The sequence below is a fragment of the Canis lupus genome, chromosome 1, assembly GCF_048164855.1.
Source record: "Canis lupus baileyi chromosome 1, mCanLup2.hap1, whole genome shotgun sequence".
Taxonomy (NCBI): Eukaryota; Metazoa; Chordata; class Mammalia; order Carnivora; family Canidae; genus Canis; species Canis lupus.
Window position 1 is genome coordinate 36,972,530 of NC_132838.1, and position 21,683 is coordinate 36,994,212.

The 21,683-nt window shown below is 37.9% G+C and overlaps 1 protein-coding gene across 12 annotated transcripts in view; it reads left to right on the forward strand.

The window, feature by feature from the left end:
• UTRN (utrophin) overlaps window positions 1-21,683 on the forward strand; it is a 497,949-nt gene that overhangs the window by 377,363 nt on the left and 98,903 nt on the right. For all 12 annotated transcript variants that reach the window (XM_072826596.1, XM_072826601.1, XM_072826576.1 and 9 more), the window contains one exon: window positions 11,307-11,436. In XM_072826596.1, the coding sequence (XP_072682697.1) occupies window positions 11,307-11,436 (130 nt within the window). The remainder of the gene's footprint in view (window positions 1-11,306; window positions 11,437-21,683) is intronic.

Consider the following 21,683-nt stretch of genomic DNA (forward strand, 5'->3'; position numbering starts at 1 on the left):
TGTTCAGATCCACTCTTTCACCTGTGGAGTTAGTAGGATGGGAGATCTTGTTATAAACATGCAGAGAAGCTTTGGGATAAACCCAAGGGCTGGTGGTGGGTAAAGATGTGCCTTCATGGTGTGTACTGGACTGTCACACAACCTTAGCTTCAAATCTCTGATTTTATTATACCACAGAATAGGTTTTTTAAACATCTCCTTATTCTCTCATACATAAATTCATTGAGTTCCTACCTATCCTCTGTGGCATAGGTATGTGCCTTCATAGATGGCTCAGGTGGTGTAGGAATCAGGTCTGCAAAGAAAGCAGGATAGTATGTGTGGTAAATGATTCAGCAAAGCAGATGCCAAGATCTGGACAGTTCTCAGAGGCGAGAGGGCTGGCTCTTCTGGAGAACCAGGTGATATTTATATTAATGGAGAGGGTGATAACGGTGCTGGGTTCTTGAAGGGTCAGGAGGGACAACCCTTGTGAATCTCTTTGACTTTGACCAATAAGGGTCAGTGATATTGCTAAGAAAGTACACAGGTCTTGTGTCAAGAAATAACTTTTTCTATGAAGGGTACAGGAGATGGCTCCTTCCCTCCTCTGCTGCTCAGAGTTGGTTATTCTGTGCTGCTTTCTTTGCAGACGAGCTTCGTAAGAGCTACTCTCATTTCTCAGGAGTTCACCTTCCTTGATTCCTACATTTTCTTTCAAGTCAGTTTACCCATTTTTTCATTTATTTATCCAATAGATGTACTGGTTGCTGAGATCTAAATAATGAGAAGGAGCCTTTGAAGATTCGAAGCAAATACTTTCAGGATTACACAGGACATGAGGAGTGAACACTTGGCATATTCTAGGAATAGAAACAAAGACTTTGAGACTGGAAATTAGGGGATTTAGTAGTTGAAGTTGGAGAGCAGAGAAGGCCCAGATCTGATATGAAGTTTAGAATTTGCTCTAAGTACAACAGGAAGCCATTGGAGGGTTTTAAGCAAATAAGCCAAAGGATCTGTTTTATCTATAATTTTAATATTATGGTCTAGAAAATTTTAGGAAAAGTGCATCTCAGTGAATTGAGGCATGTAATATACAGACAGTTTGGATGATGGCTTTAGGTTAAAGAAAGGGGAGACAGTTGTTACTTACAGAAAAGGGGATGACACCAGGATTTAGTTCACACTCACATGTGTGCATCTCTGCTTGTCTCAGCGCAGTGGGACAGATTGCCAGGTTAGGACCGAAGGGAATACCAGGAATTCCTCTCCTCCCTCCAGGTTTCCTCAGATCTTATTTTCATATCAAGTGATTTGCAAGATACTGCCCATGTCACTGCTCCATGAATAACTGATATTACTGCCCTTTGCTTGGCAGCAGCCCAGCCACTCCAGTGAGCAAGTGCCATGTTTCTGATGAAAATGACAGCTGATTGACTTGAGAGACTTTCAGACTCAAGCCACCCCAGTCACTTCTTTATGCAAACAGTCCCTGATGTAATGGTGGTAGACTTGCAATTTTTCAACTTTATGATGGTGCCAAAGCCATAGGAATTCAGTAGAAACCGTCCTTCCTAATTTTGAATTTGGATCTTTTCCTGGGCAAGTGTCATGCAGGATGTCCTCTCTCATAATGCTGGGCAGCAGCAGCCTCAGATCCCAGACCCCCACACAGTCACAAGGGTCAAGGACTGATCCTATTGACAACCATTCCGTCTCCATGCAACTGTTCTGCTTTTCCACTTTCAGCACAGCAATTTAAGAAGTTTCATGCACTATCCAACTTTATTTGAAAATAGGCTTTTTAAAGATGATTTTGCCCAGGGGTAGGCTCATGTAAGTGTTCTGAGCACATTTAAGGTAGGCTAAGCTAACCTGTGATGTTTGGTAAGTTAGGTATATTCAGTACATTCTTGACTTAGGATATTTTCAGCTTACAGTGGGCTTATCGGGTCTTAACCCCATCGGCAGTGAAGGAAGATCTGTACCTTCTTATCCTTTAATCCCCTCTCCTTCCCAATTAGAGCAAGTGGGGAAAAGTGTTCCTAGACATTACAGGAGGATCATTGAGGATCTCTCTTTAGGCATTTAAAGTTGAATAAGGAGCAATAGACTCTGCTGCCTGACACTCATACGACTTTGCTGCCAAACAGTAGCTTGAGTTTGAAAGAGGACAGAGAAGTGACCGGAAAGGTGGCCTCTGCTCAGTGGGGTTTGGGGCTTGGGGAAATTCTGTTGGGAATGCAAACACTGAGATTTTACTAGTTGAGTTCTAATATTCAAATCTGGTCTTCATTAATCTGACATTCCAGGGCTTCCTTTAGTTTAAATGAGCATGCAGAAGCTGCTTAACAGGGAAAAGAAGGACAGACTGGATGACTTTACCTGTGTATTCTGTTTCCTTTAATTGCTTTTCTCTTAATTACCTTTAATCTAATTTCAGTTTCCTTTACAACACACAGCTCATGTATTTTTGGAAGGGTTGCTTGTGCCCCATCCACCTCCCACCATCTTCTCTGTATTTCTCTGATTGGAATATTGGCTTATTAATTACTGTGCCCTTTGTGCTGGCATATTTCCTTCAGATTATATGAATTTAATATGTCTTAAATTTTTTATTTTGGTGGAAATCTTTGTTGAAAAATCCTATCATATACTCTTATGCCACCTTAGGGTGGGAAAGGAGTAGAACATTTTCTTACGGCCATGGGACAATCATTTTGCTCTCCATTTATTATTATTCCTGACTTCTGAGGTATCTGATACCATATTTCCTTATATTAAAAATTTCAGAGCATACAACTTTTAAAATACAGTTTCAGTTTTTGAAATTATTTTATATCTCTTCCTTCTTATAACTAATCTGGTCTACTGCTACAGGCTGGAGCTTGATTTCACATGTGCTTGCCTGGAAGGGGAATTGAAGTCTTTGGACTATTAGAATGGAAAATGCATAAGCTTTGTGCTCAGGTTGTCACACAGGGCTTTCATAGGTCAATGGCCAGGCCTTGAGTCAGTAAGGTAGCTAGATGTCTGTTGTATAAAGAAGGATGTAGTTACTAGGTGCCTTTCCTATCAGCTAGAAAGATTTATTTCCTTCTAACATTCATGATTCGAAACATTTTTACAGAAGCAGCCACCCTCATCCTTTGTTTACCCAGCTCTGACAGTGCCAGCCTGCTGAGCCAGGCAAGCACTTCCCTCAGGACTTTTGTATTTGCTGTTCCCCTGCCTGGAATTCTTTTGCCAGATATTCTCATGGTGACTTCCCCACTTCCTTCAGCTCTCCAGATATCACCACTGATATCTGGGACTGTCTTTGAGATGCCTTCCATGACTACTTATATAAAATATTACCAGTCCCTGTGCCTCCCCCAGCCCTCTCTGTCCTCTTTATCCTGTGATTGATTCTTAAAATAATGAATCGTGATTCTCTAGATCTCAGGCCCTATGCTGAGGATCATTGCTGTTCTCCTCACCAAGCAACGCATTGTACTTCTCCATTCTCTTGAATCTGTGCTGAGCCTCGTGACTTGCTTTAAATAATAGAATGTGGCCTAAGTGCAGATTCCAGAGCTGTACTGTGTGATGTTGGTAACCCTTAGCTGTATGTGACCACTTATATTTGAATTAAAACAATTACAATTAGATAAAATTTAAAATCTGGTCCTTCAGTTAAATTAGTCATATTTCAAGTACCAAATAGTTTTTTTTTTTAAGATTTTATTTATTTATTCATGAGAGACGCAGAGAAAGAGCGGCAGAGACATAGGCAGAGGGAGAAGCAGGCTCCATGCAGGGAGCCCGACGTGAGACTCAATCCCAGGACCCCAGGATCACATCCTGAGCCGAAGGCAGACGCTCAACCACTGAGCCACCCAGGTGTCCCCAAGTACCAAATAGTTGCAAGCAACAAGTGGTTACCATTCTAGACAGCATGGTTTTAAAACATTTTTAATCATTGCAGAAAGTTCTATTGGATAAGTTCTAGAGCCTATGTCTTAAGATATCTTGTAGCTTTCACTCTACTCTTCGGAAACACTAATTACCAGGCTTCTAAGGAGCCCATTCTAGCCTACAGGGCATTTAGAGACCCTATGCAGGGAAACTGCTGAGGTATTCCAGCCAGGAGCCTATAATAATTTCTAGACATGTGAATGAGCCCATGTTGGATTTGCAATCCTAGTTAAAGGGTAGATGACTATAGCTGTAGGAGTAACCTTTGGTGGCACCAGCAGAGGAGCTGATCAAATTGCCAATCCAAAGAATCTTGAATAATAAATCGTCATTCTGCTGAGTGAAGTAAGTCAGTCGGTGAAGGACAAACATTATATGTTCTCATTCATTTGGGGAATATAAATAATAGTGAAAGGGAATAAAAGGGAAGGGAGAAGAAATGTGTGGGAAATATCAGAAAGGGAGACAGAACGTAAAAACTGCTAACTCTGGGAAACGAACTAGGGGTGGTGGAAGGGGAGGAGGGCGGGGGGTGGGAGTGAATGGGTGACGGGCACTGGGGGTTATTCTGTATGTTAGTAAATTGAACACCAATAAAAAATAAATTAAAAAAAAATAAATCGTCATTCTTCTAAGCCAATGCATTATTTTATTATTTTTATCATCATCATTATTATTATTCATGAGAGACACAGAGAGGCAGAGACATAGGTAGAGGGAGAAGCAGGCTCTGTGAGGGGAGCCCAATGCAGGACTCGATCCCTGGACCCCAGGATCATGCCCTGAGCTGAAGTTTCGTTTCGTTTCTTTTCTTTTCTTCTCTTCTCTTCTCTTCTCTTCTCTTCTCTTCTCTTCTCTTCTCTTCTCTTTTCTTTTTTCTTTTCTTTTCTTCTTTTCTTTTCTTTTCTTTTTTCTTTTTTCTTTTCTTTTCTTTTCTTCTTTTCTTTCTTTTCTTTTCTTTCTTTTCTTTTCTTTTCTTTTTTTAAGATCTGATCCATTTATTCATCAGAGACACACAGAGAGAGAGAGAGAGAAGCAGAGGCATAGGCAGGGGGAGAAGCAGGCTCTACTAGAGAGCCCGATGCGGGACCCAATCCTGGGACTCCAGGATCATGTACTGGGCCAAAGGCAGGGGCTAAAACCACTGAGCCACACCGGGATCCCCTAAGCCAGTATGTTTCAAATGGATTTGATACACAATAGTAATAACAGATTCAGCCTTCAGTCTAATGACTACAATAGTTTTGAAACTATGTTCTATGCAGTTACCTCAGGATTATGGAGTGAGCCCATACCACCCCTTTCACTGAAATCTGTTACTTGTTTATCTAGGGAGAAAAAAAGACTTTTGCTATTAGTTAAATGATAATCAATAATAAAGTAAAATGCTTAGTATTTACTAGCTGATAATTAGAAGATAGGAAGGGGTGCTTGGCTGGCTCAGTCAGTGGAGCATGTGACTCTTGGTCTCTGGGTTGTACATTTAAGCCCCATGTAGATGTAGAGATTTCTAAAAATAAAATCTTTTAAAAAATACTTCTGACAATTAGATGATAGGAAAATCTAACTGTGCCTCAAAAAATATTTACTAAACATTTGCAAAGTATATAGTTTAAATAATCCAGAGCTAACTGGACTCCAGTAATTTAGGATATCTAATTTAGGTTAATCACATGTGGGAGACTTTGTTTTATTTTGCTTCACCATATTTTGGAATCCTACCTAGTATTTAATCTGAAAGCATTCCTTGTTTCATTCCTTATTCCTAAGCATTTATTGAGTACTTTCTATATGTGTGTAGGCAAACACTGAAGAGAATTTTGAATGATTAAGATGTGAGCCTTATCCTAGAACTGACAATATAATGGAGAGGACAGATGCATGGTCACAATATATCAGGATGAGCTGTGCTAGAGAAATAGAAAGTGCTCTGGAAACTCTGAGATGGGAACATACTGAACATATAGAATGAGCTACTTCTTTGCAGATTGGTGGGGATAGAGGTTAGAAATAAACAGATTATCTAGAGAACTTTTTTGGGAGAAAGAACAATTATTATTTTCATAACTTTATTGAGATACTATTCACACAGTATAAAATTCAAGTGACCAGTTCAGCAGTTGTTAGTACGTTTACAGAATTGTACAACCATCATCACTATCTAGATTTAGAGCATTATCCCAAAAGGAGACCCCACATCCATGAACTGTCACTCCACCATTTTTCCCCCAAACATCCAGCCCTAAGCAACCACTCTTCTACCACATGTCTTTATACACTTAGCCTCTTTGGACATTTCACAGTAATGGGCTTCTGTGTCTGGCTTCTTTCACTTAGCATAACGTTTTCAAAGTTCATCCGTGTTGTGTCATGGATTCATCCATTCATTTTTATTGCTGAATAAGATTTTCATTATATGGATATACAACATTTTATTTATCTGTTCACCAGTTAATGTTTGGGTTGTGTACACATTTTGGAGACTATGAATAATATTGCTATGAATATTCATGTATAAGTCTTTATATAGACATATACTTTCATTTCTCTTGGGTATGTACCCAAAAGTAGAATTGCTGGGTTATATGGTGATTTTATATTTAACATTTTAAGAAACCGCCAAATTGCTTTCCAAAGTGGCTGCACCATTATCATTCTACCAGCTGTATATAAGGGTCCCAATTTCTTCACATCTTTGCCAATACTCATTATTGCCTGAGAACAGAATTGTTTTGAATGAAAATATAAAGTCATTAAAATAGAAAAATTCCTATTAGATTATGTTATACTCACTTAAGGCACTCTATATATGTCATGTGATTTTAGAACCTGCAGCTGAATGCCACTTTGTAGCTCTGTATACAAAACAGCCCTGTCGGAGTCTAATTATCTTATCATTAATGTTCACCAGGTGGTTAGGAAATTCTGACTTTCTTTTATGTCTAATTGAGAGGTAAAAGGTAGTGAAATGATTATATATAATACTGTTGAAAGTTAAACCCATTTCTGATGTGCATTTAAATGTAATTGAAATAGGACAAATTGAATAATAAAATTAAATTTGCAAAATATATGAACAGGTATTATTAAATGTATGTTCTTCCCTAAGATATTTGGGTGGTGAGTTGGCACATAGGACTCGAGCCCCACATTTTTGTGGGGCTTGCTTGGCGTGGTTCCCACCTGCCCACACTTGCCTCTTCTATTTCCCTCCCTTGGCATATCAAAGGAGTACATGAGACATTCCCCTGCCAACGCCCTATGCAAAGAGATTGTTTTAAAAAAGTGCTGAAGTTTAATGTTAGGAAAGAAAATGGATTCTCCAGTCCTGTGGGCATTCTCAGAATCAAGATTTGTTTTTCATGCATCTGGGAGCCCCAACAATGATACTGTAAAAAAACCAGAAATGTAAATTTGACAGTCATGGCCCCCTACTACCTTGTCCGGCTAGTTAGTGGTTTCCCACTGTCTGTTATTGGTTGCTTCAGATGCTTAATTAGGACCTCATACAGTGGTTTTTGTGACCTGCTATCTGCTCGGCTCTTCAGCACTTAATGTTTGTAATTCCCTAAGTGCACACACTACCATATTCCCTTGTTCTTCTGCTCGTGCTTTGTTTCTTCTTTTGGAAGTACTCTTCTCTCTCTATGAGACTCCGTTTAGACACCACTTCCACCAGGAAGCGTTTCTGAGCCCCCTAGCTCTACTAGGTCCTAAAGCACTGCTGTGGGTGCCTTGTTTACCACAGTGGAAAAAAAAAAAAAGGCAAACAAAAAAATAGAAGGTATCCTTGGCCTTGTGGAACTTATATTTTATCTGTGGGAAACAGATGATAAACAATAACCATAATAACGAAAGACCTAGTTTGCCTAGTAGAAGGTGATGGGAAATGTAACGAGTGGGAGAGGTGGAATTCTACACTAAATAGCATGGTTGGGTGGGCCTCATAGAGAAGGCCTCTTGGGATGAGGAATATGCCATGTAGATTATCTAGGGAAATTGCCTTCCAGGCAGAGTCCACAACCAGCCAGTGAAATCTCCCTTCATGAGAGCATCTGTGTTAAATTGGCACAATTCCAGTCATCAAGGAAGTTGACTGACTAGTTTTCCCAAGTATCCTTTCTTTAGGCAAATATATATTTCCATTTGGATGTTTGAAATTCTAAAAATAGTTTTAATGCAAATCTCTCCTGTACTGTTTCCCCTTCCCAGATCTGTAGCCAGTGCACGTATTGTGGACTAATAATAATCCAGAACTTACAGGTGGGCGCTACTGTACACCTAAATCGTATGGATCATATGATCTTCTCTCTCCACCGTGAGATCAGGATTCACCCTCTGTGACATATAGGCCCCATAATCATTGTATGTTTCCAGAGGGCCAGGACTGTTTCTGTGCTCTGTTCACTGAGTCACATTCCTTTATGTTCTGTCTTCTCTCAGTTTTTAATTTCCATCCCCATCATCACCCAGTTGGTGTTTCCTGGTTTCCCTTTTGTGCCTGTGCATCCTTATCCGATTTGATCAATAAGATGGGGGAAGTATTCTTCTGGTTCCTTCAGTTTCCTTTTAGAAACTTGCATTAAATAGGTTCATGTCTGGGACGTCACTTTCAAAAAGAAGAAATCTAGCATAGCTCTTGCACATTAATTGAAGAATCTTTACTTCTCCCACATTTACTGGTTAGATTTGGGTTTGGAGGAAATACATACTCTGGATCACTAAATTTTATGTAAATCTGCTGCATTACCCACTGTTTTTCACTGCTGTCTTTTAAGCAACATGCTCTTTGCTATCATTATTTTATATTTCCAGGTGGTTTTGGAAGTAAATATTGGAGTATTTTCAGTAATCTGGAGCTTCTTGCTGTAACAACACAATAATTTAAATTTAAATAGGCTCGGGCAGCCCAGGTGGCTCAGTGGTTTAGCGCCACCTTCAGCCCAGGGCGTGATCCTGGAGACCTGGGATTGAGTCCCATGTTGGGCTCCCTGCATGGAGCCTACTTCTCCCTCTGCCAGCCTGCCTGTCTGCCTGTCTGTCTCTCTCTCTCTCTGTGTGTCTCTCATGAATAAATAAATTTTAAAAATCTTAAAAAAAAAAGAATAGGCTCAAGACCTGAAAATGTATATGTTATATATATTTCTAGATTAAAATGTATTTTCCCCACAGCTGGAGCACCTGGGTGGCTCAGTCAGTTAAGCATGTATCTGTCTTTAGCTCACATCATGATCCCAGGGTCCTGGGATGGAGCCCCACAAGAGGCTCTGTGCTCAGTTGGGAGTCTGCTTCTCCCTCTGCCCCTCCCCCTGCTTGTGCTCTCTTTCTCTGTCAAAATAAATAAATAAAATCTTTTTAAAAATGTATTTTCCCCATTTCTCTTACGTTTCTTATATCTCCACATATCAGAAACTTTAAATGTCAGAAGATAGTCTTGAATGTCACACCTTGGGACTTCTTCACGAGCTGCATTTCTCAATAGAGATGGTGAAGGTTTTGTCACATAGTCATTTGATGCTCACAGGTGCTAACTGATGTGAGAATTTACTGCCTTGTGCTTGCTTCATTGTCTGGTTATATAAATGCTATAAATGTATCTATGGATTTTAGGGAATGGTGCTTTTTTGCTGTTGTTCGCATTACTCTTTTAATTTAAATTTTTTGTCAAGGTAATAATTATAAGTAGCTTAAAAGTCAGATAATATTTACATTGCTTATCACAAAAAATCAAAGTTCTGTCACTCATCTCCCTTCACCCTTCCACACCAGTAATGTTCTCTTTTAAATTTATTATAGGTGGGGCACCTGGGTGACTCAGTCTGTTGAGTGTCCGACACTTGATTTCCACTCAGGTCATGATCTCAGGGGTGATGGGATCGAGCCCATGCTCAGTGGAGAGCTGCTTAAGATTCTCTCCATTTTCTTTCTCTTCTACCCCTACCCCCTTTCACTCGCTCCTGTGTGTGCTCTCTTTCTCTCTCAAATAAATAAAATCTTTTAAAAAATAAATTCATTACTGATGTTTTTCTGGTGTTTAGCTCTGGTTTTCACATCAGATGATTGTTCTGGTGTTTTTTAGATTTTTTTTCCCTTTATTTAGTATGGAAGATGAAGATTTAGCCTGCAAATATCCTGACATTCCAACATAGTTATGTTAAATGCTACTTAAAAAAACAGTTGTGGGATCCCTGGGTGGCTCAGTAGTTTAGCACCTGCCTTCAGCTCAGGGCGTGATCCTGGAGACCTGGGATCGAGTTCCACATCACGTTCCCTGCATGGAGCCTGCTTCTCCCTCTGCCTGTGTCTCTGCCTCTGTGTGTGTGTGTGTGTGTGTGTGTGTGTCTCACATGAATAAATAAATAAAATATTTTTTTAAAAAATTGTATTTAGAGGCAAAACCTGTATTGATTTTAAAGTAGTACTAGAATACAATATTTTAGAAAACAAAAAAAAAACAGAGTTTTCATAATGCATTGTCAGAGAAGTGCACTAGAAGCAAAATATTAGACCTAGCAGGTGTTTATGTACATAATTTTAAGAGGATAACAATAATATTAGCAACAATTCTATTTGGCTCCAGCATTCAAATAGTACATGAGGAAATCTTCATTTCCTCTTACCTTACAGTAGTCAGTGAGTGAGCTTTGTTTTTAAACTCTAGTCAATTAGAGTCCTAATCATCAAACATTTTATGGGAGCATAGGTGAAAGTTTAACCCCACTTAAAAGAACAAAAGTACTAAAGGCAGACTGTTCTGAGAATCATAAATTTGCATGAAAAACCTCACAAGGGAAAAATCATAATTGCCTCAGCATGAGAGATGGAACGTATTGGAAGATAATTGGAGACTGTCTTTTATGTGTTCTCTTTGGTTTAGTTTTGATTTCATGTACTTTAATTTGTTTCCATCTCTTAGTTTTTTTCCTTAATATATTCTAAAGAATGTAAAACACTTCGAGGATCTCATTACTACTTGTGAAATTGCCTTCTTCTGTACCATTGGATGTAATTTTTTTTGTCAGTCTTACAAGACAAAGGTATCTTTGAACAGGCTATTTTACTTTAGCAATCTGACAGTAGTGATAACCCTAAAACTACATTTTGTGTAAGTTCAAATATACTATAACAGTTTCCCTTAGGTAAACACGTTAAAGATTTTTGTTTTGCATATTTAAGCCCTATCATCTTTGCTTTTATTCATGTTTCATCATTCGTATGTGTCAAATTTATATTTTCACTTCGAACTTTGCTTAAAGGGTATATTAGTCATTCCCTTGACAAGTATGGTCAGTAGTCTAATTGAAGATGTTTCATTACTTGGTGAACACAGTAGGTTACAAACTCAACTTTTGCTTCTCTTTGCAAAGGCCCTGAGACGTGAGTTAAAGGAGAAAGAGTATTCTGTCCTGAATGCTATAGACCAAGCTCGAGTTTTCCTGGCTGATCAGCCAATTGAGGCCCCAGAGGAACCAAGAAGAGACCTGCAATCAAAAACAGGTGAGATTGGGGCGCCTGGGTGGTTCAATGGGTTATGCATCTGCCTTTGGTTTAGGTCATGATCCCAAGGTCCTGGGATTGAGCCCTACATTGGGATCTGGGTTTGGCAGGAAGCCTGCTTCTCCCTCTGCCTCTGCCCCTGCCTTTCTCCCTGCTTGTTCCCTATCTCTCTCTCTCTCTCTCTGTCAAATAAATAAATAAAATCTTTAAAAAAAAAACAAGCTAAAAAAACAGGTGAGCTTTTTTTTCATACATCATAAAAACACATGTGAGGGGAACAAAAACCCGACATCAAGTAGGAAATTTCCTCTCAGCATTTCAGGATCTGATATAAAAAAAATTTCTTCCAAGTATTCGTTAGTTTAATCCAATATGTCATTATTTAATATCCAGATTTTTATATTAAAAAATAAAATGTATACGTCAATATTCTTAATTTAAAAGGAAATTAACTGCAAATAGATTTGGTAAAAGGCATGCTGTAACTAAAAGTAATTTCTTTGAGAAAGAAAAATGTACATTTCTTCTATTCAAACACATTACGTGATAAATGATTGCAACTGGAGGAGTGATATTTAAAATACAGTTCAGGGTAGCCCGAGTGGCTCAGCAGTTTAACACCGCCTTCAGCCCAGGGCCTGATCCTTGAGCCCCGAGATCAAGTCCCATGTCGGGCTCCCTACATGGAGTCTGCTTCTTCCTCTGCCTGTGTCTCTGACTCTCTCTCTTTCTGTGTGTCTCTCATCAATAAATAAATTAAAAAATATATATTAAAAAATAAAATAAAATACATAGAAATATTTAAATAATCATAAAGATCTTTTTAAGCTTCTGTTTTTACAGATTGCTTTTTAAAATTAGACTCCAAAGTAAACACTTTTCTTTTCCAAGCAGACAACAGAATTTAGGTAGTTTAAAATTAACCTGGGACACTTGGGTAGCTTGGCGGTTGAGCATCTGCCTTTGGCTCAGATCATGATCCCGGACTTCTGGGATCGAGTCCCGCATCAGACTCCCTGCATGGAGCCTGCTTCTCCCTCTGCCTGTGTCTCTGCCTCTCCCTGTGTCTCTCATGAATAAATAAATCTTAAAAAAAAAAAAAGTTAACCTATTTATGCACTCTTTATGTACTTTGGCTGAAAATGGAAACAGTAACTGCCTTAGTAGGAAATAGCAGTCAGTCACACAGTAAATTTAAGAGATGAATTTGGAGGCCAACATAGATCTTTATTGTGATTTTTCACTGTTGGCAATAAAAGCATTCTGATGCATTTTTAAAAACAAACATGCCATTCAAAATATTTTTTCATCATTCACTTCACATAGTGAAGGCAGATCTGAAAGACTGCCTCATGCTGTGTCCAGCAGCATAATTCATGAACATTTATTACTTGTAAGGAAAGTACATTTGGAAAAATGCTTTCTTTGTGGCCGAAACTGGAGCAGGCCTTTGGAAAAGTAGCTATTTTCCTACTCAGCCTTTGTCAGAGTAGTTCTACTTCAGACTGAATAAATTTACCATCAAGATCACTATCTTCTAAAAAAAAAAAAAAGATCACATTTATGTGTGTACTATACACACACACACACACACACACGTCTATGCACCCAGCTTACACACATACACACAAATTGGGTGCTTAATGCACAGTTGCTGAATGAATGCGTGCATGAGCTGAGCGCACCTGTGACGATGCTTGGTCAGTGAGCAGGCTCAGTTAAGAGGAATGACCCACCGGGACAGGATCATCACAAGCAGCAGTGCAGCAGTGAGGAGCAAAGCGGCCCTGTGCCTGGGCAGGAGGTGGCAGTGAGGGGCTTGTACGTGCTGTCTGGTTCAGATTGCAGAGGACCTGGAAAGTCGGACAGAACATTTCAACTCAATACAAGAAAGAAGGCACTATTACAATTGCTGATGTTAAGCGTGGAAGAAAAATAAGTTTACTCATCTCACCCTATCCAATTTGAAATTCACCTTAAATCTGAGTTTCTTGTCTCCCTGCTTCCCCAGTACTTTCCAGTGAATAGAGGAAGCATTTTATAATCTACTTCATAGCAGTAAAAAAGTGTTATTGTATCACTAAAGCTTCACTTTGCTATACATTTTCCTTCTCCTGGTTAGTCCATTTCAGGGGTAAGATAATATCACTTTTTTGAGTTCTTATTTTGCTGTTACATTAGGTATGTTTCTAAGCCCTCTTTCAAATATTCTATTGGGGGGGGCAAGAGAAAAAGTCATTAATGTAACTTTATGATTTTCTTTCTTTTTGTTTTTTTTATGATTTGCAATTTTTATGCTTTCCTCCTTTTGTGATATTGCTTTCTGCAATGGTGGCTGATTTTACCTGCTGTTAAAAGTAAATGAAAGAAAATTATCCGTAATAGCTTTTATACTTTTGTTGTTTACCATGAATTATGTAGAGCTGCTATCAGAAATAGAGAGCATTTGAACATTAGTTATCTTGTGTGATGCTACGTGAAGTACTCACTGTTAAAGGGAATAGAGCGGGGAGAAATGATATGATTTTTTATTCTATTTAATAAGCATTTATTTATTGAATATGCTCTGTATACACCAAATGGATCCATCTCTTTACTTTTAAGTAACTATTTCAGAAAGTACTTCTCTGCATGTTTCTAAATGCCTTTTTTCTTCCAGCTCCTTTTTTTTTTTGTTTTTTTCAATTATCAATTCTTATAGTGTTATGTGTTTGTGTGTGTGTGTGTGTGTGTGTGTGTGTGTGTGTGTGAGGCAACCTGTGGCATTTTACTTTACTGCCCAGTAATATAGGTATGAATTGCTCTCAGGCATCTGTTAATTGACAAAGGCTATTAAAAAGAAGCAAATTAATTATTTCAACCAAATGATAAGTTGCTGATAAAGAATCTCATAAGGTATGCTCTGCTAGGTATTTCCCCTCCACCCCCTTATTATTGAGATATAATTGACACATTGTAGATGTTTAAGGGATACAACATAACGATTTGATGTATGTATATATTATAAGCCAATCACCATAAGTCTAGCTAATATCCATCACCATATACAGTTACATATTCTATTTCCTTGTGATAAGAACTTTTAAGATCTAGTCCCTTATCATCTTTTGAGTATGTATATTTTAAATATTTAAAAATCACTACTGGGTGACTCAGTGGTTGAGCACCTGCCTTCGGCCCAGGGTGTGTGTGATCGCGGAGTCCTGGGATGGAGTCCCACATTGGGCTCCCTGCATGGAGCCTGCTTCTCCCTCTGTTTGTGTCTCTGCCTCTCTCGTGTCTTTCATGAAAAAATAAAATCTTAAAAAAAAATAAAAATCACTAATATTACTGCCTGGCTTTAAGCCCTTGCCATTTCTTGTTAGGAGTATTGTCAGTTCTTTCTCAGTTGGTATCTTTGCATCAACATAGACAGTACAATGATAAATTGGAAACTCAGAACTGGCATTTGCTCCCCTGGTTTAAAAACCACCAATAGCCTCTAGGATGGCACCTGAGCTCCTACACCTGGCACACAAGCTGCACAGGGATTGGCCTCAGTTTACTGGGTAGCAGTCTCTCCTCTCTCTCTCTCCTCCCCAAACTGATGTCCATTTGACACCAAACTGCTAGGGACGATCTGCCAGTTATGGTCTTCCTTGCCTTTATCCTGTTGCCACCTATCCTGTTTTGTTGTTGTTGTTGTTATTGTTGTTGTTGTTGTTGTTTGTTTGTTTTTTTCCGCCTGCGGGTCTATTTTACCTGATTTCTGACTCCTTCCTTGTTTGCCCACCCAGCCCCTGCTCATCCTGTCCCAACTGTCGAAGGCTCAGTGTCTTCCTGATGCTTCTCTCTCTCATCTCTTCTCCATGCTTTCCTGTCATCTCTCTGCTGTGTTGCCAAGATCTGTGTCCAGAGCTCAGCCCTTCCCTGGCTTAGTGACCTTTCTCACTTATTGAGAAGCTGAAAGAGTGTGGAAAAATGATCTAGGCAGCCAAAAATAGATATTATACAGCAAATACAGTGAAGATCCTCCCCTTACTCATAGCAAAGCTGCTCTCTCAGAGGTATTAACTCCTACTTTAGATACTGTTGTAACTAGTTTAACTTGATTCCCAGTGAGTTGTGGATATGTGGCAAAGTGGAAATGTCAGGACAGGGAAAAGGGTAGCAGTGAGCGATGACTGCTGGCAGTTTGACAGCAAGAAAGAGAAAGAAATTATAGAAAGGATATATGAGACTTCTAAAATAAAACAAAACAGAGAGTCTTTGGGGTTTTTTACAATAAAAGAAAAACTGAGCTATGAATTATGGTTTATTTTTGAAGACAGAACATAAATCAGCTATGAGAAGGCATAGGAATTTATACTATATTTTAGTATATTTCTTTTTTAAATGGCAGCCATAAAAACACAGGGCTAAATAGGTAAGGTGTAGCTGTCTGGAGCACTAACTCAGAATAACTCATTCCACTTATAAATGGTTCTTAAGTAAATATGATTTTTAATTGAACTGAAATCGTCTGAATAATTACAGATATTTTGTGGAGTTCACAGCTTTATCAGTAGCCCTCCCTTATCTGGTTTGAGCAATATGAAACTTTTTAATTTGATTACATCTGTATCATGTCATTTAACACATTGAATTGTTTTTCATTTGATTTTAATCACCTGGTCTATATCTGTGAAAAGGTAGAAAGAAGAGTAAATCTCTCATCATCTTTGTATTGTTCTTTGTACTTCTTTTTTTTTTTTTTTTTTTTTTGTTCTTTGTACTTCTAAAACCACTCTCTAACTATCCCAATGAGTCAGGCACATAAAGCAAGATGCTTTTTCCTTTCTCTCTCTGTCTTCCTTCCCCTTTCTGTTTCTCCTTCCCCCTCCCCTCCCCCCTTTCCCCTTTCCTTCCTTTCTTTCTTCTTTCTTTCTTTCTTTCGTTCTTTCTTCTTTCTTTTTTTTTCTCTCCCTTCCTTCTTTCCTTTCTTTCTTCTTCCTTCCCTCCCTCCTTCCTTTCTTCTTTCTTTCTTTCTACCAAGAAAATACTGTGATGTGGAACAAGGCCACCAGCTAACATCGGGGTAGATCCAGGAACAGAGTTCAAAGCTTTTATGTGGGTGACCTTTCTTAACCTGCAGTGTTTTGGCTGACTTTTACCATCTCTTCCTTTTTTATCTCCTCTGTGTCTCTGCTTATTGGCCACTGACTTGACTCCTCTACTTTTGGAATCTGGAGCCTATTCACCCTGCACTGCTGTTCCTTGGTTTCTCCCTTAATTCCCCTGCCTTCTTTTACCCCTGACTGTTCTCAGCCCAGCTTGCACTTCCTTCTGAAAATCACCTGGCTGCATGGTGAAGGTAGACGTACAGGACACCTGTGGACTTAGCCATAGTCAGCCTAGCCCACTTCAGCCCCTAAACCTCTCGAGATAATAAAGGAGAACATGTGCTTTCTCACCTCTGTGTCACCTGCAGTTCAGGTTAAAAGTCGGATTTGCACAGAGGAGTTAGTGATTTCACATCAGCATCCCTGTCTCCACACCGCATAGAGATGCCGGCGTGCATGTGCACAAATGTGCATCTATGTTTTATGATTTGAGGTTATGGTATCAATTGCTAAATAAGCCTGCGAACACTTTTATAGGATAGATCACCTCCAAAAGTATTTAGAAAGTTGTACAATTTATTGTATCTGTGGGTATAGACAAGCTCTTTTCCTCTTCTCAGCTTTTCATTTTTAAGATAAAAAAGATTGCATTATTTTATTTATCAATTCCCCCATGAGTCCTCTTTAGAATCTATTCCAGTTAAGGCATTACTATTGCTATAACTATTATTTTATTCCAGGCTCTTAGAACATCATTTCTTTTTCAGCCTGTTATACTTGATGAGTTGATTCTGTTTCATTTTTAATGATTAGTCCTGGAAAAAGGACATCTATTATTTTATTTATTCTTTTTATACTTTGTAAATTATTGTGTGTGTGTGTACTTCATATAATTATGTATGTCTGTACTTCTGATTAATGGTTGATCATTTTTCAGATACAAAAGTATTATGGATTAATATTTTTCATCTTTGATCTTTGACAGCTGGCTATTTTTCTTTACTAGTAGTTAATATTTAAACTCACGGTGTACTATTTTCTTTTAAATATTAAATGTTTCATAGTATTTTAAAAAGATAATTATTAGGAGTATTTTTCTCTTATGCAAAATCTTATATATGATGTAATGAAGTAATAAATGACATTTTCAGTCCACTGTGTGAGTCCATTTTATGCCAATATTAGCAAACTTGTGTGAATAAAATTTCACGATCATTAAATGAATGAAAATGTGGAATTATCATATAGTTTAGTAGAAGTTACTTTTATACTGATTCTTAATATAACTTAAGTTTACAGGAAGAGATGGCAGTAATTATTTCCTTGCATCTCATAAAATGAGACCAAATTACATATTATAGCCTAAATAATTAGGCTAGTAAAAATGATGGGTGTTTTCTCTCAGGGCATTTTTGTTTTCCTAGTAACAGCTTTATTAATTAGAACCCTAGTCATAGTAAATGGCAGACACCCAACATCCATAAGCAAAGGCACAAGGGGAAATGTATTAACTCCCATAGCCAAATTACATTAAGGGCAAGGTCACAGCCAGCCACAGGGACTGAAATGCCACCCAGAAGCCTTTTTTCTTTGTCTTCCTGTCTCCCTCTACAAGTTTTGATTTTCTTAGCTTTCCTATGATCACATACCTCATACCACCAAGGAGAGACAGCGCTTCTTTCAATCCAGCACATTACAGGAGAGGGCTCTTATGGACTCAGCTTGAGTAACATGGAGCTCAGAGTCTACTGGGATTTGGCACACCCATGCTACAAAAATAATATTAAATGGGGGAAGAGCCAATGCCCAAGAAGAAAGGGAGAGAAATGTTAGTAGACATAGATGTTCACAAGGCAACATTGATCAGGTGCTTACAGTGTGCCAGGCACTATGCCAGGTACCTCACATACCTTGTTACCTTTAATCCTCGTAACGACTCATTGAGGTATGAATACTGTTACCACCCATTTGAGATAAGGAAATTAAGTCTTTGAGAGGTGTGGAAGCTCCTGTCACTCATGACAGAGCTGAAACTCCCATGTCTGGCTTAGTGTCAAACTTAGTGCTCTTAACCACCATAGTATACTCTCTTCATTACCCCAGTAATCATAAGTACTTCCAGCTATACAGTAGAAATAATTTTCTATATTTTTTGACTTTAAAGAAATGTCATACAATAATTAAATACATTTTGTAACTCTTGACTTTTCCCTTTGCTGTTGCTTTTTCTTTACTGAAATACCAGGCTGCTTAATAGAATGGCATACCAGTTCACTAATTTCTAGCATCAGGAGAAAAGGTGGTTGGGCAATGTTAGACTTTGTCTTTTTAATTTTCATATAAAAACTTGAAGGATAAATCATAGCTTTCAGGCCTATAGACCAAGACAATAATTTAATTAGCTTCTCAAATCCAAACTAGATTAGTAATGTTGTAATGCATGAAAAAGCATAGAAAAATATAATGTTGCTTTCTTTTTCAGTATTCTTAAATACAGAGCAGCAATGTGATCCTTCCCAAATTAAAGTTCTATAATGTATGTATGGGTGTAATGAATCTAGTCTTCAGCTTTCCTAAAATATATGTGTTGGCTGACTAAGCCTACTGATTGGGTAAAAATTTCTAAAACTTTTTTGCATGACAATGAGTACCATAGTAATGAAATCCAATTTAAATAAACATATCAACATTCTTGATGAAGAATTATATAATAACAAAGGTTAGTTTGATGGGCACAACATTTTAAATTAATTGTTTACCATCTGTTATATTCTCTAATCACTGTTGCAACCATCCATAAATTACATTTGCCTCATAAAAAGGATGACAGTATTTTACATGTATGTATTCTGTTGTAATAGACATCTGGGAAGTTACTTTTTTAAACATAAAGAATAGGGGGATACTAAACTCTTTTAATGGGTTGGTGTACTTATTTTGTTGTTGTTTCTGTTGTCCCTCTGGAAAGCTGTAATCTTCTAGAGTGAATTAGAGGAGTTGCCATTTTTAAAGAAGTTTAAGGCTAGCAAAGACGTAAAATCTTCTCTTCAGTTAAACTCCTCACTTATTATGGCATTACATAAACATAAGACATACTTCACTTCTTCTGCAAGAATGGCTAAGTATTCTAGATACTGAAGATACAATAGTGAACAAAACATATCCTTTCCCTCCTGGATTTTACATTCCCAGCTTCCCTTCTTTCTTTGCAGTGCCATCCCTCAACCCCCAGTGACCTGTCTGCAGCTGTTCTAGCACTCATAAATGACTTGAATAAATTACAAAATGGCCATTAGGATGAGGACATTCAGGGAATACTAAGTTACAGAAGATTGAAAGCTGGATGTCAGGTGGTTTAGCCAGTTCTGTTCCATGGCATCTCTTATATTCCTGTTCCTTTCCTTAGAGGTGAATTTTCTTAACAATCTGTCCTTACTTCTTGCGCAACTCAATGCTGGGTTTATTTACTTTGGCTCACTTTACAAGAAGAATAAAACTTAGAAGTGTCTTGACTTTGGTTCTACCTCCATTTACCTCTGAACAGAAGCACCATTTATCTCCCTCCACAGTGTGCTCTGCATTTCTAGCTTCCTCTCCATTTTCCTTCTCTCTCTTAAGACTTTGCATGTGGGTTTTTGTGGAAGATACTCCCTAAATTTCTTTACTTTGGAGTTCTTGCTTTTCTCTAAATGTCTCTGTTCACTGTCCTTTTTTTCCCCACTTAAGGATTTAAGAAACCCCTTGGCAGCATGGATGAATCCATATCATCTTTATGATATTCCTACTGAAAGATTTAGGCTTCACATTAACAGGTTAATCTAGTCTGGGTAACATCTTACTATTGTCACTCTTACAATATATAGATTAACATAATTAGAAATATTACAGTAATCAGCTGATGGCCCTTGATGATGCACTTGTAATCTAGTTCATAATGATTGTTATCATCATACAAAATAGGAAATGGGTGGAGTCCTCTTAAACACTGATCATCAGAGAGATTAAGTTAATCTTAATCATGTAATCAGAAAACGTGAAGAGAATATATTTCCCATTATTTTAATCACCTTTTGGTTATGAAGGAAAGAGAGAAATGGAGGGCAGTTAGAGAACGAGAGAAAGAGCAAGTCGAGTCTCTAGACATGGGAGTGCTTTGTTTTTTTCCTATGAATTCTTGTTAGCTAATCTATTGGTTTGCTTGTCTAAAAATCCCTACAGATGTCTAAACCTCCCAGACTTAGTAATAAAATCATAAAAGGAATCATAAAAGAAATTGACCTTTGTTGACGCCCTCCTGTGTGCCAGGCATGTGCCAGTTACTTTATAGTTACTAACTGAAGTTCAAAGAGATAAGGAATATGTTTATGATTACATAATTTGTTAGTGTTTGAAATGGCATATGATCTCCTAATCTTTCCATACACTAGATTGTCCAGGAGTGAAAATGCTACTCTGGAAGGTTTTAATTTTTTTTCCCTATGTTTGCTTGTCTTAATATTTCCTTTTCATCACTTGGTGAAATACATGTTAAAAAAAAAGAACAGTGCAAGTAAGATATTTGGAACTACCATACTTGAAATAACTTTGTAAGGTTTATCCTTCTCTTTCACGGTAAAAACCTTTTTTATAACTCACTTTAGATCAGTGTAGGGAGGAGGAAGGAAAAATAAATGGAAAGATTTCCACTTGAAGTTATAAAGTTGAGTATTCTCAGGAAAGAGTTAAGCTAAAAGTTCCATTGAGCCCAGCTCAATTCACTAATTATATATTGAGGACATACTGGTCTCTAGACTGGATATTGCCAAACCAAGATGGAAAGAAAGAAAACATGTATGACATAAGACTTTAGAACCTATAAATAAAAAGTCACAGTGAAGTTATAAATGTCAATTTCCTATTGAAAAAAAGAGGATGCAATAAATATGGAAGATCTTTAAAGCAATTGGGCTGATTCTAATAGAGTTTTATATTATTTCATTGGAGAAACATGTAATTTAATTTTTTTATTGTAAAATGTTTTTGTATAAGCATGCATAAGGAGACTATTTTCCTCTCTACTGTTAAGATTTCTTTGAGATATATGTTGGCTTTGGCTTTCTTATAGAATTCAATTTTAGGGATGCCTGGGTGGCTCAGTGGTTAAGCATCTGCCTTCAGCCAGGGACA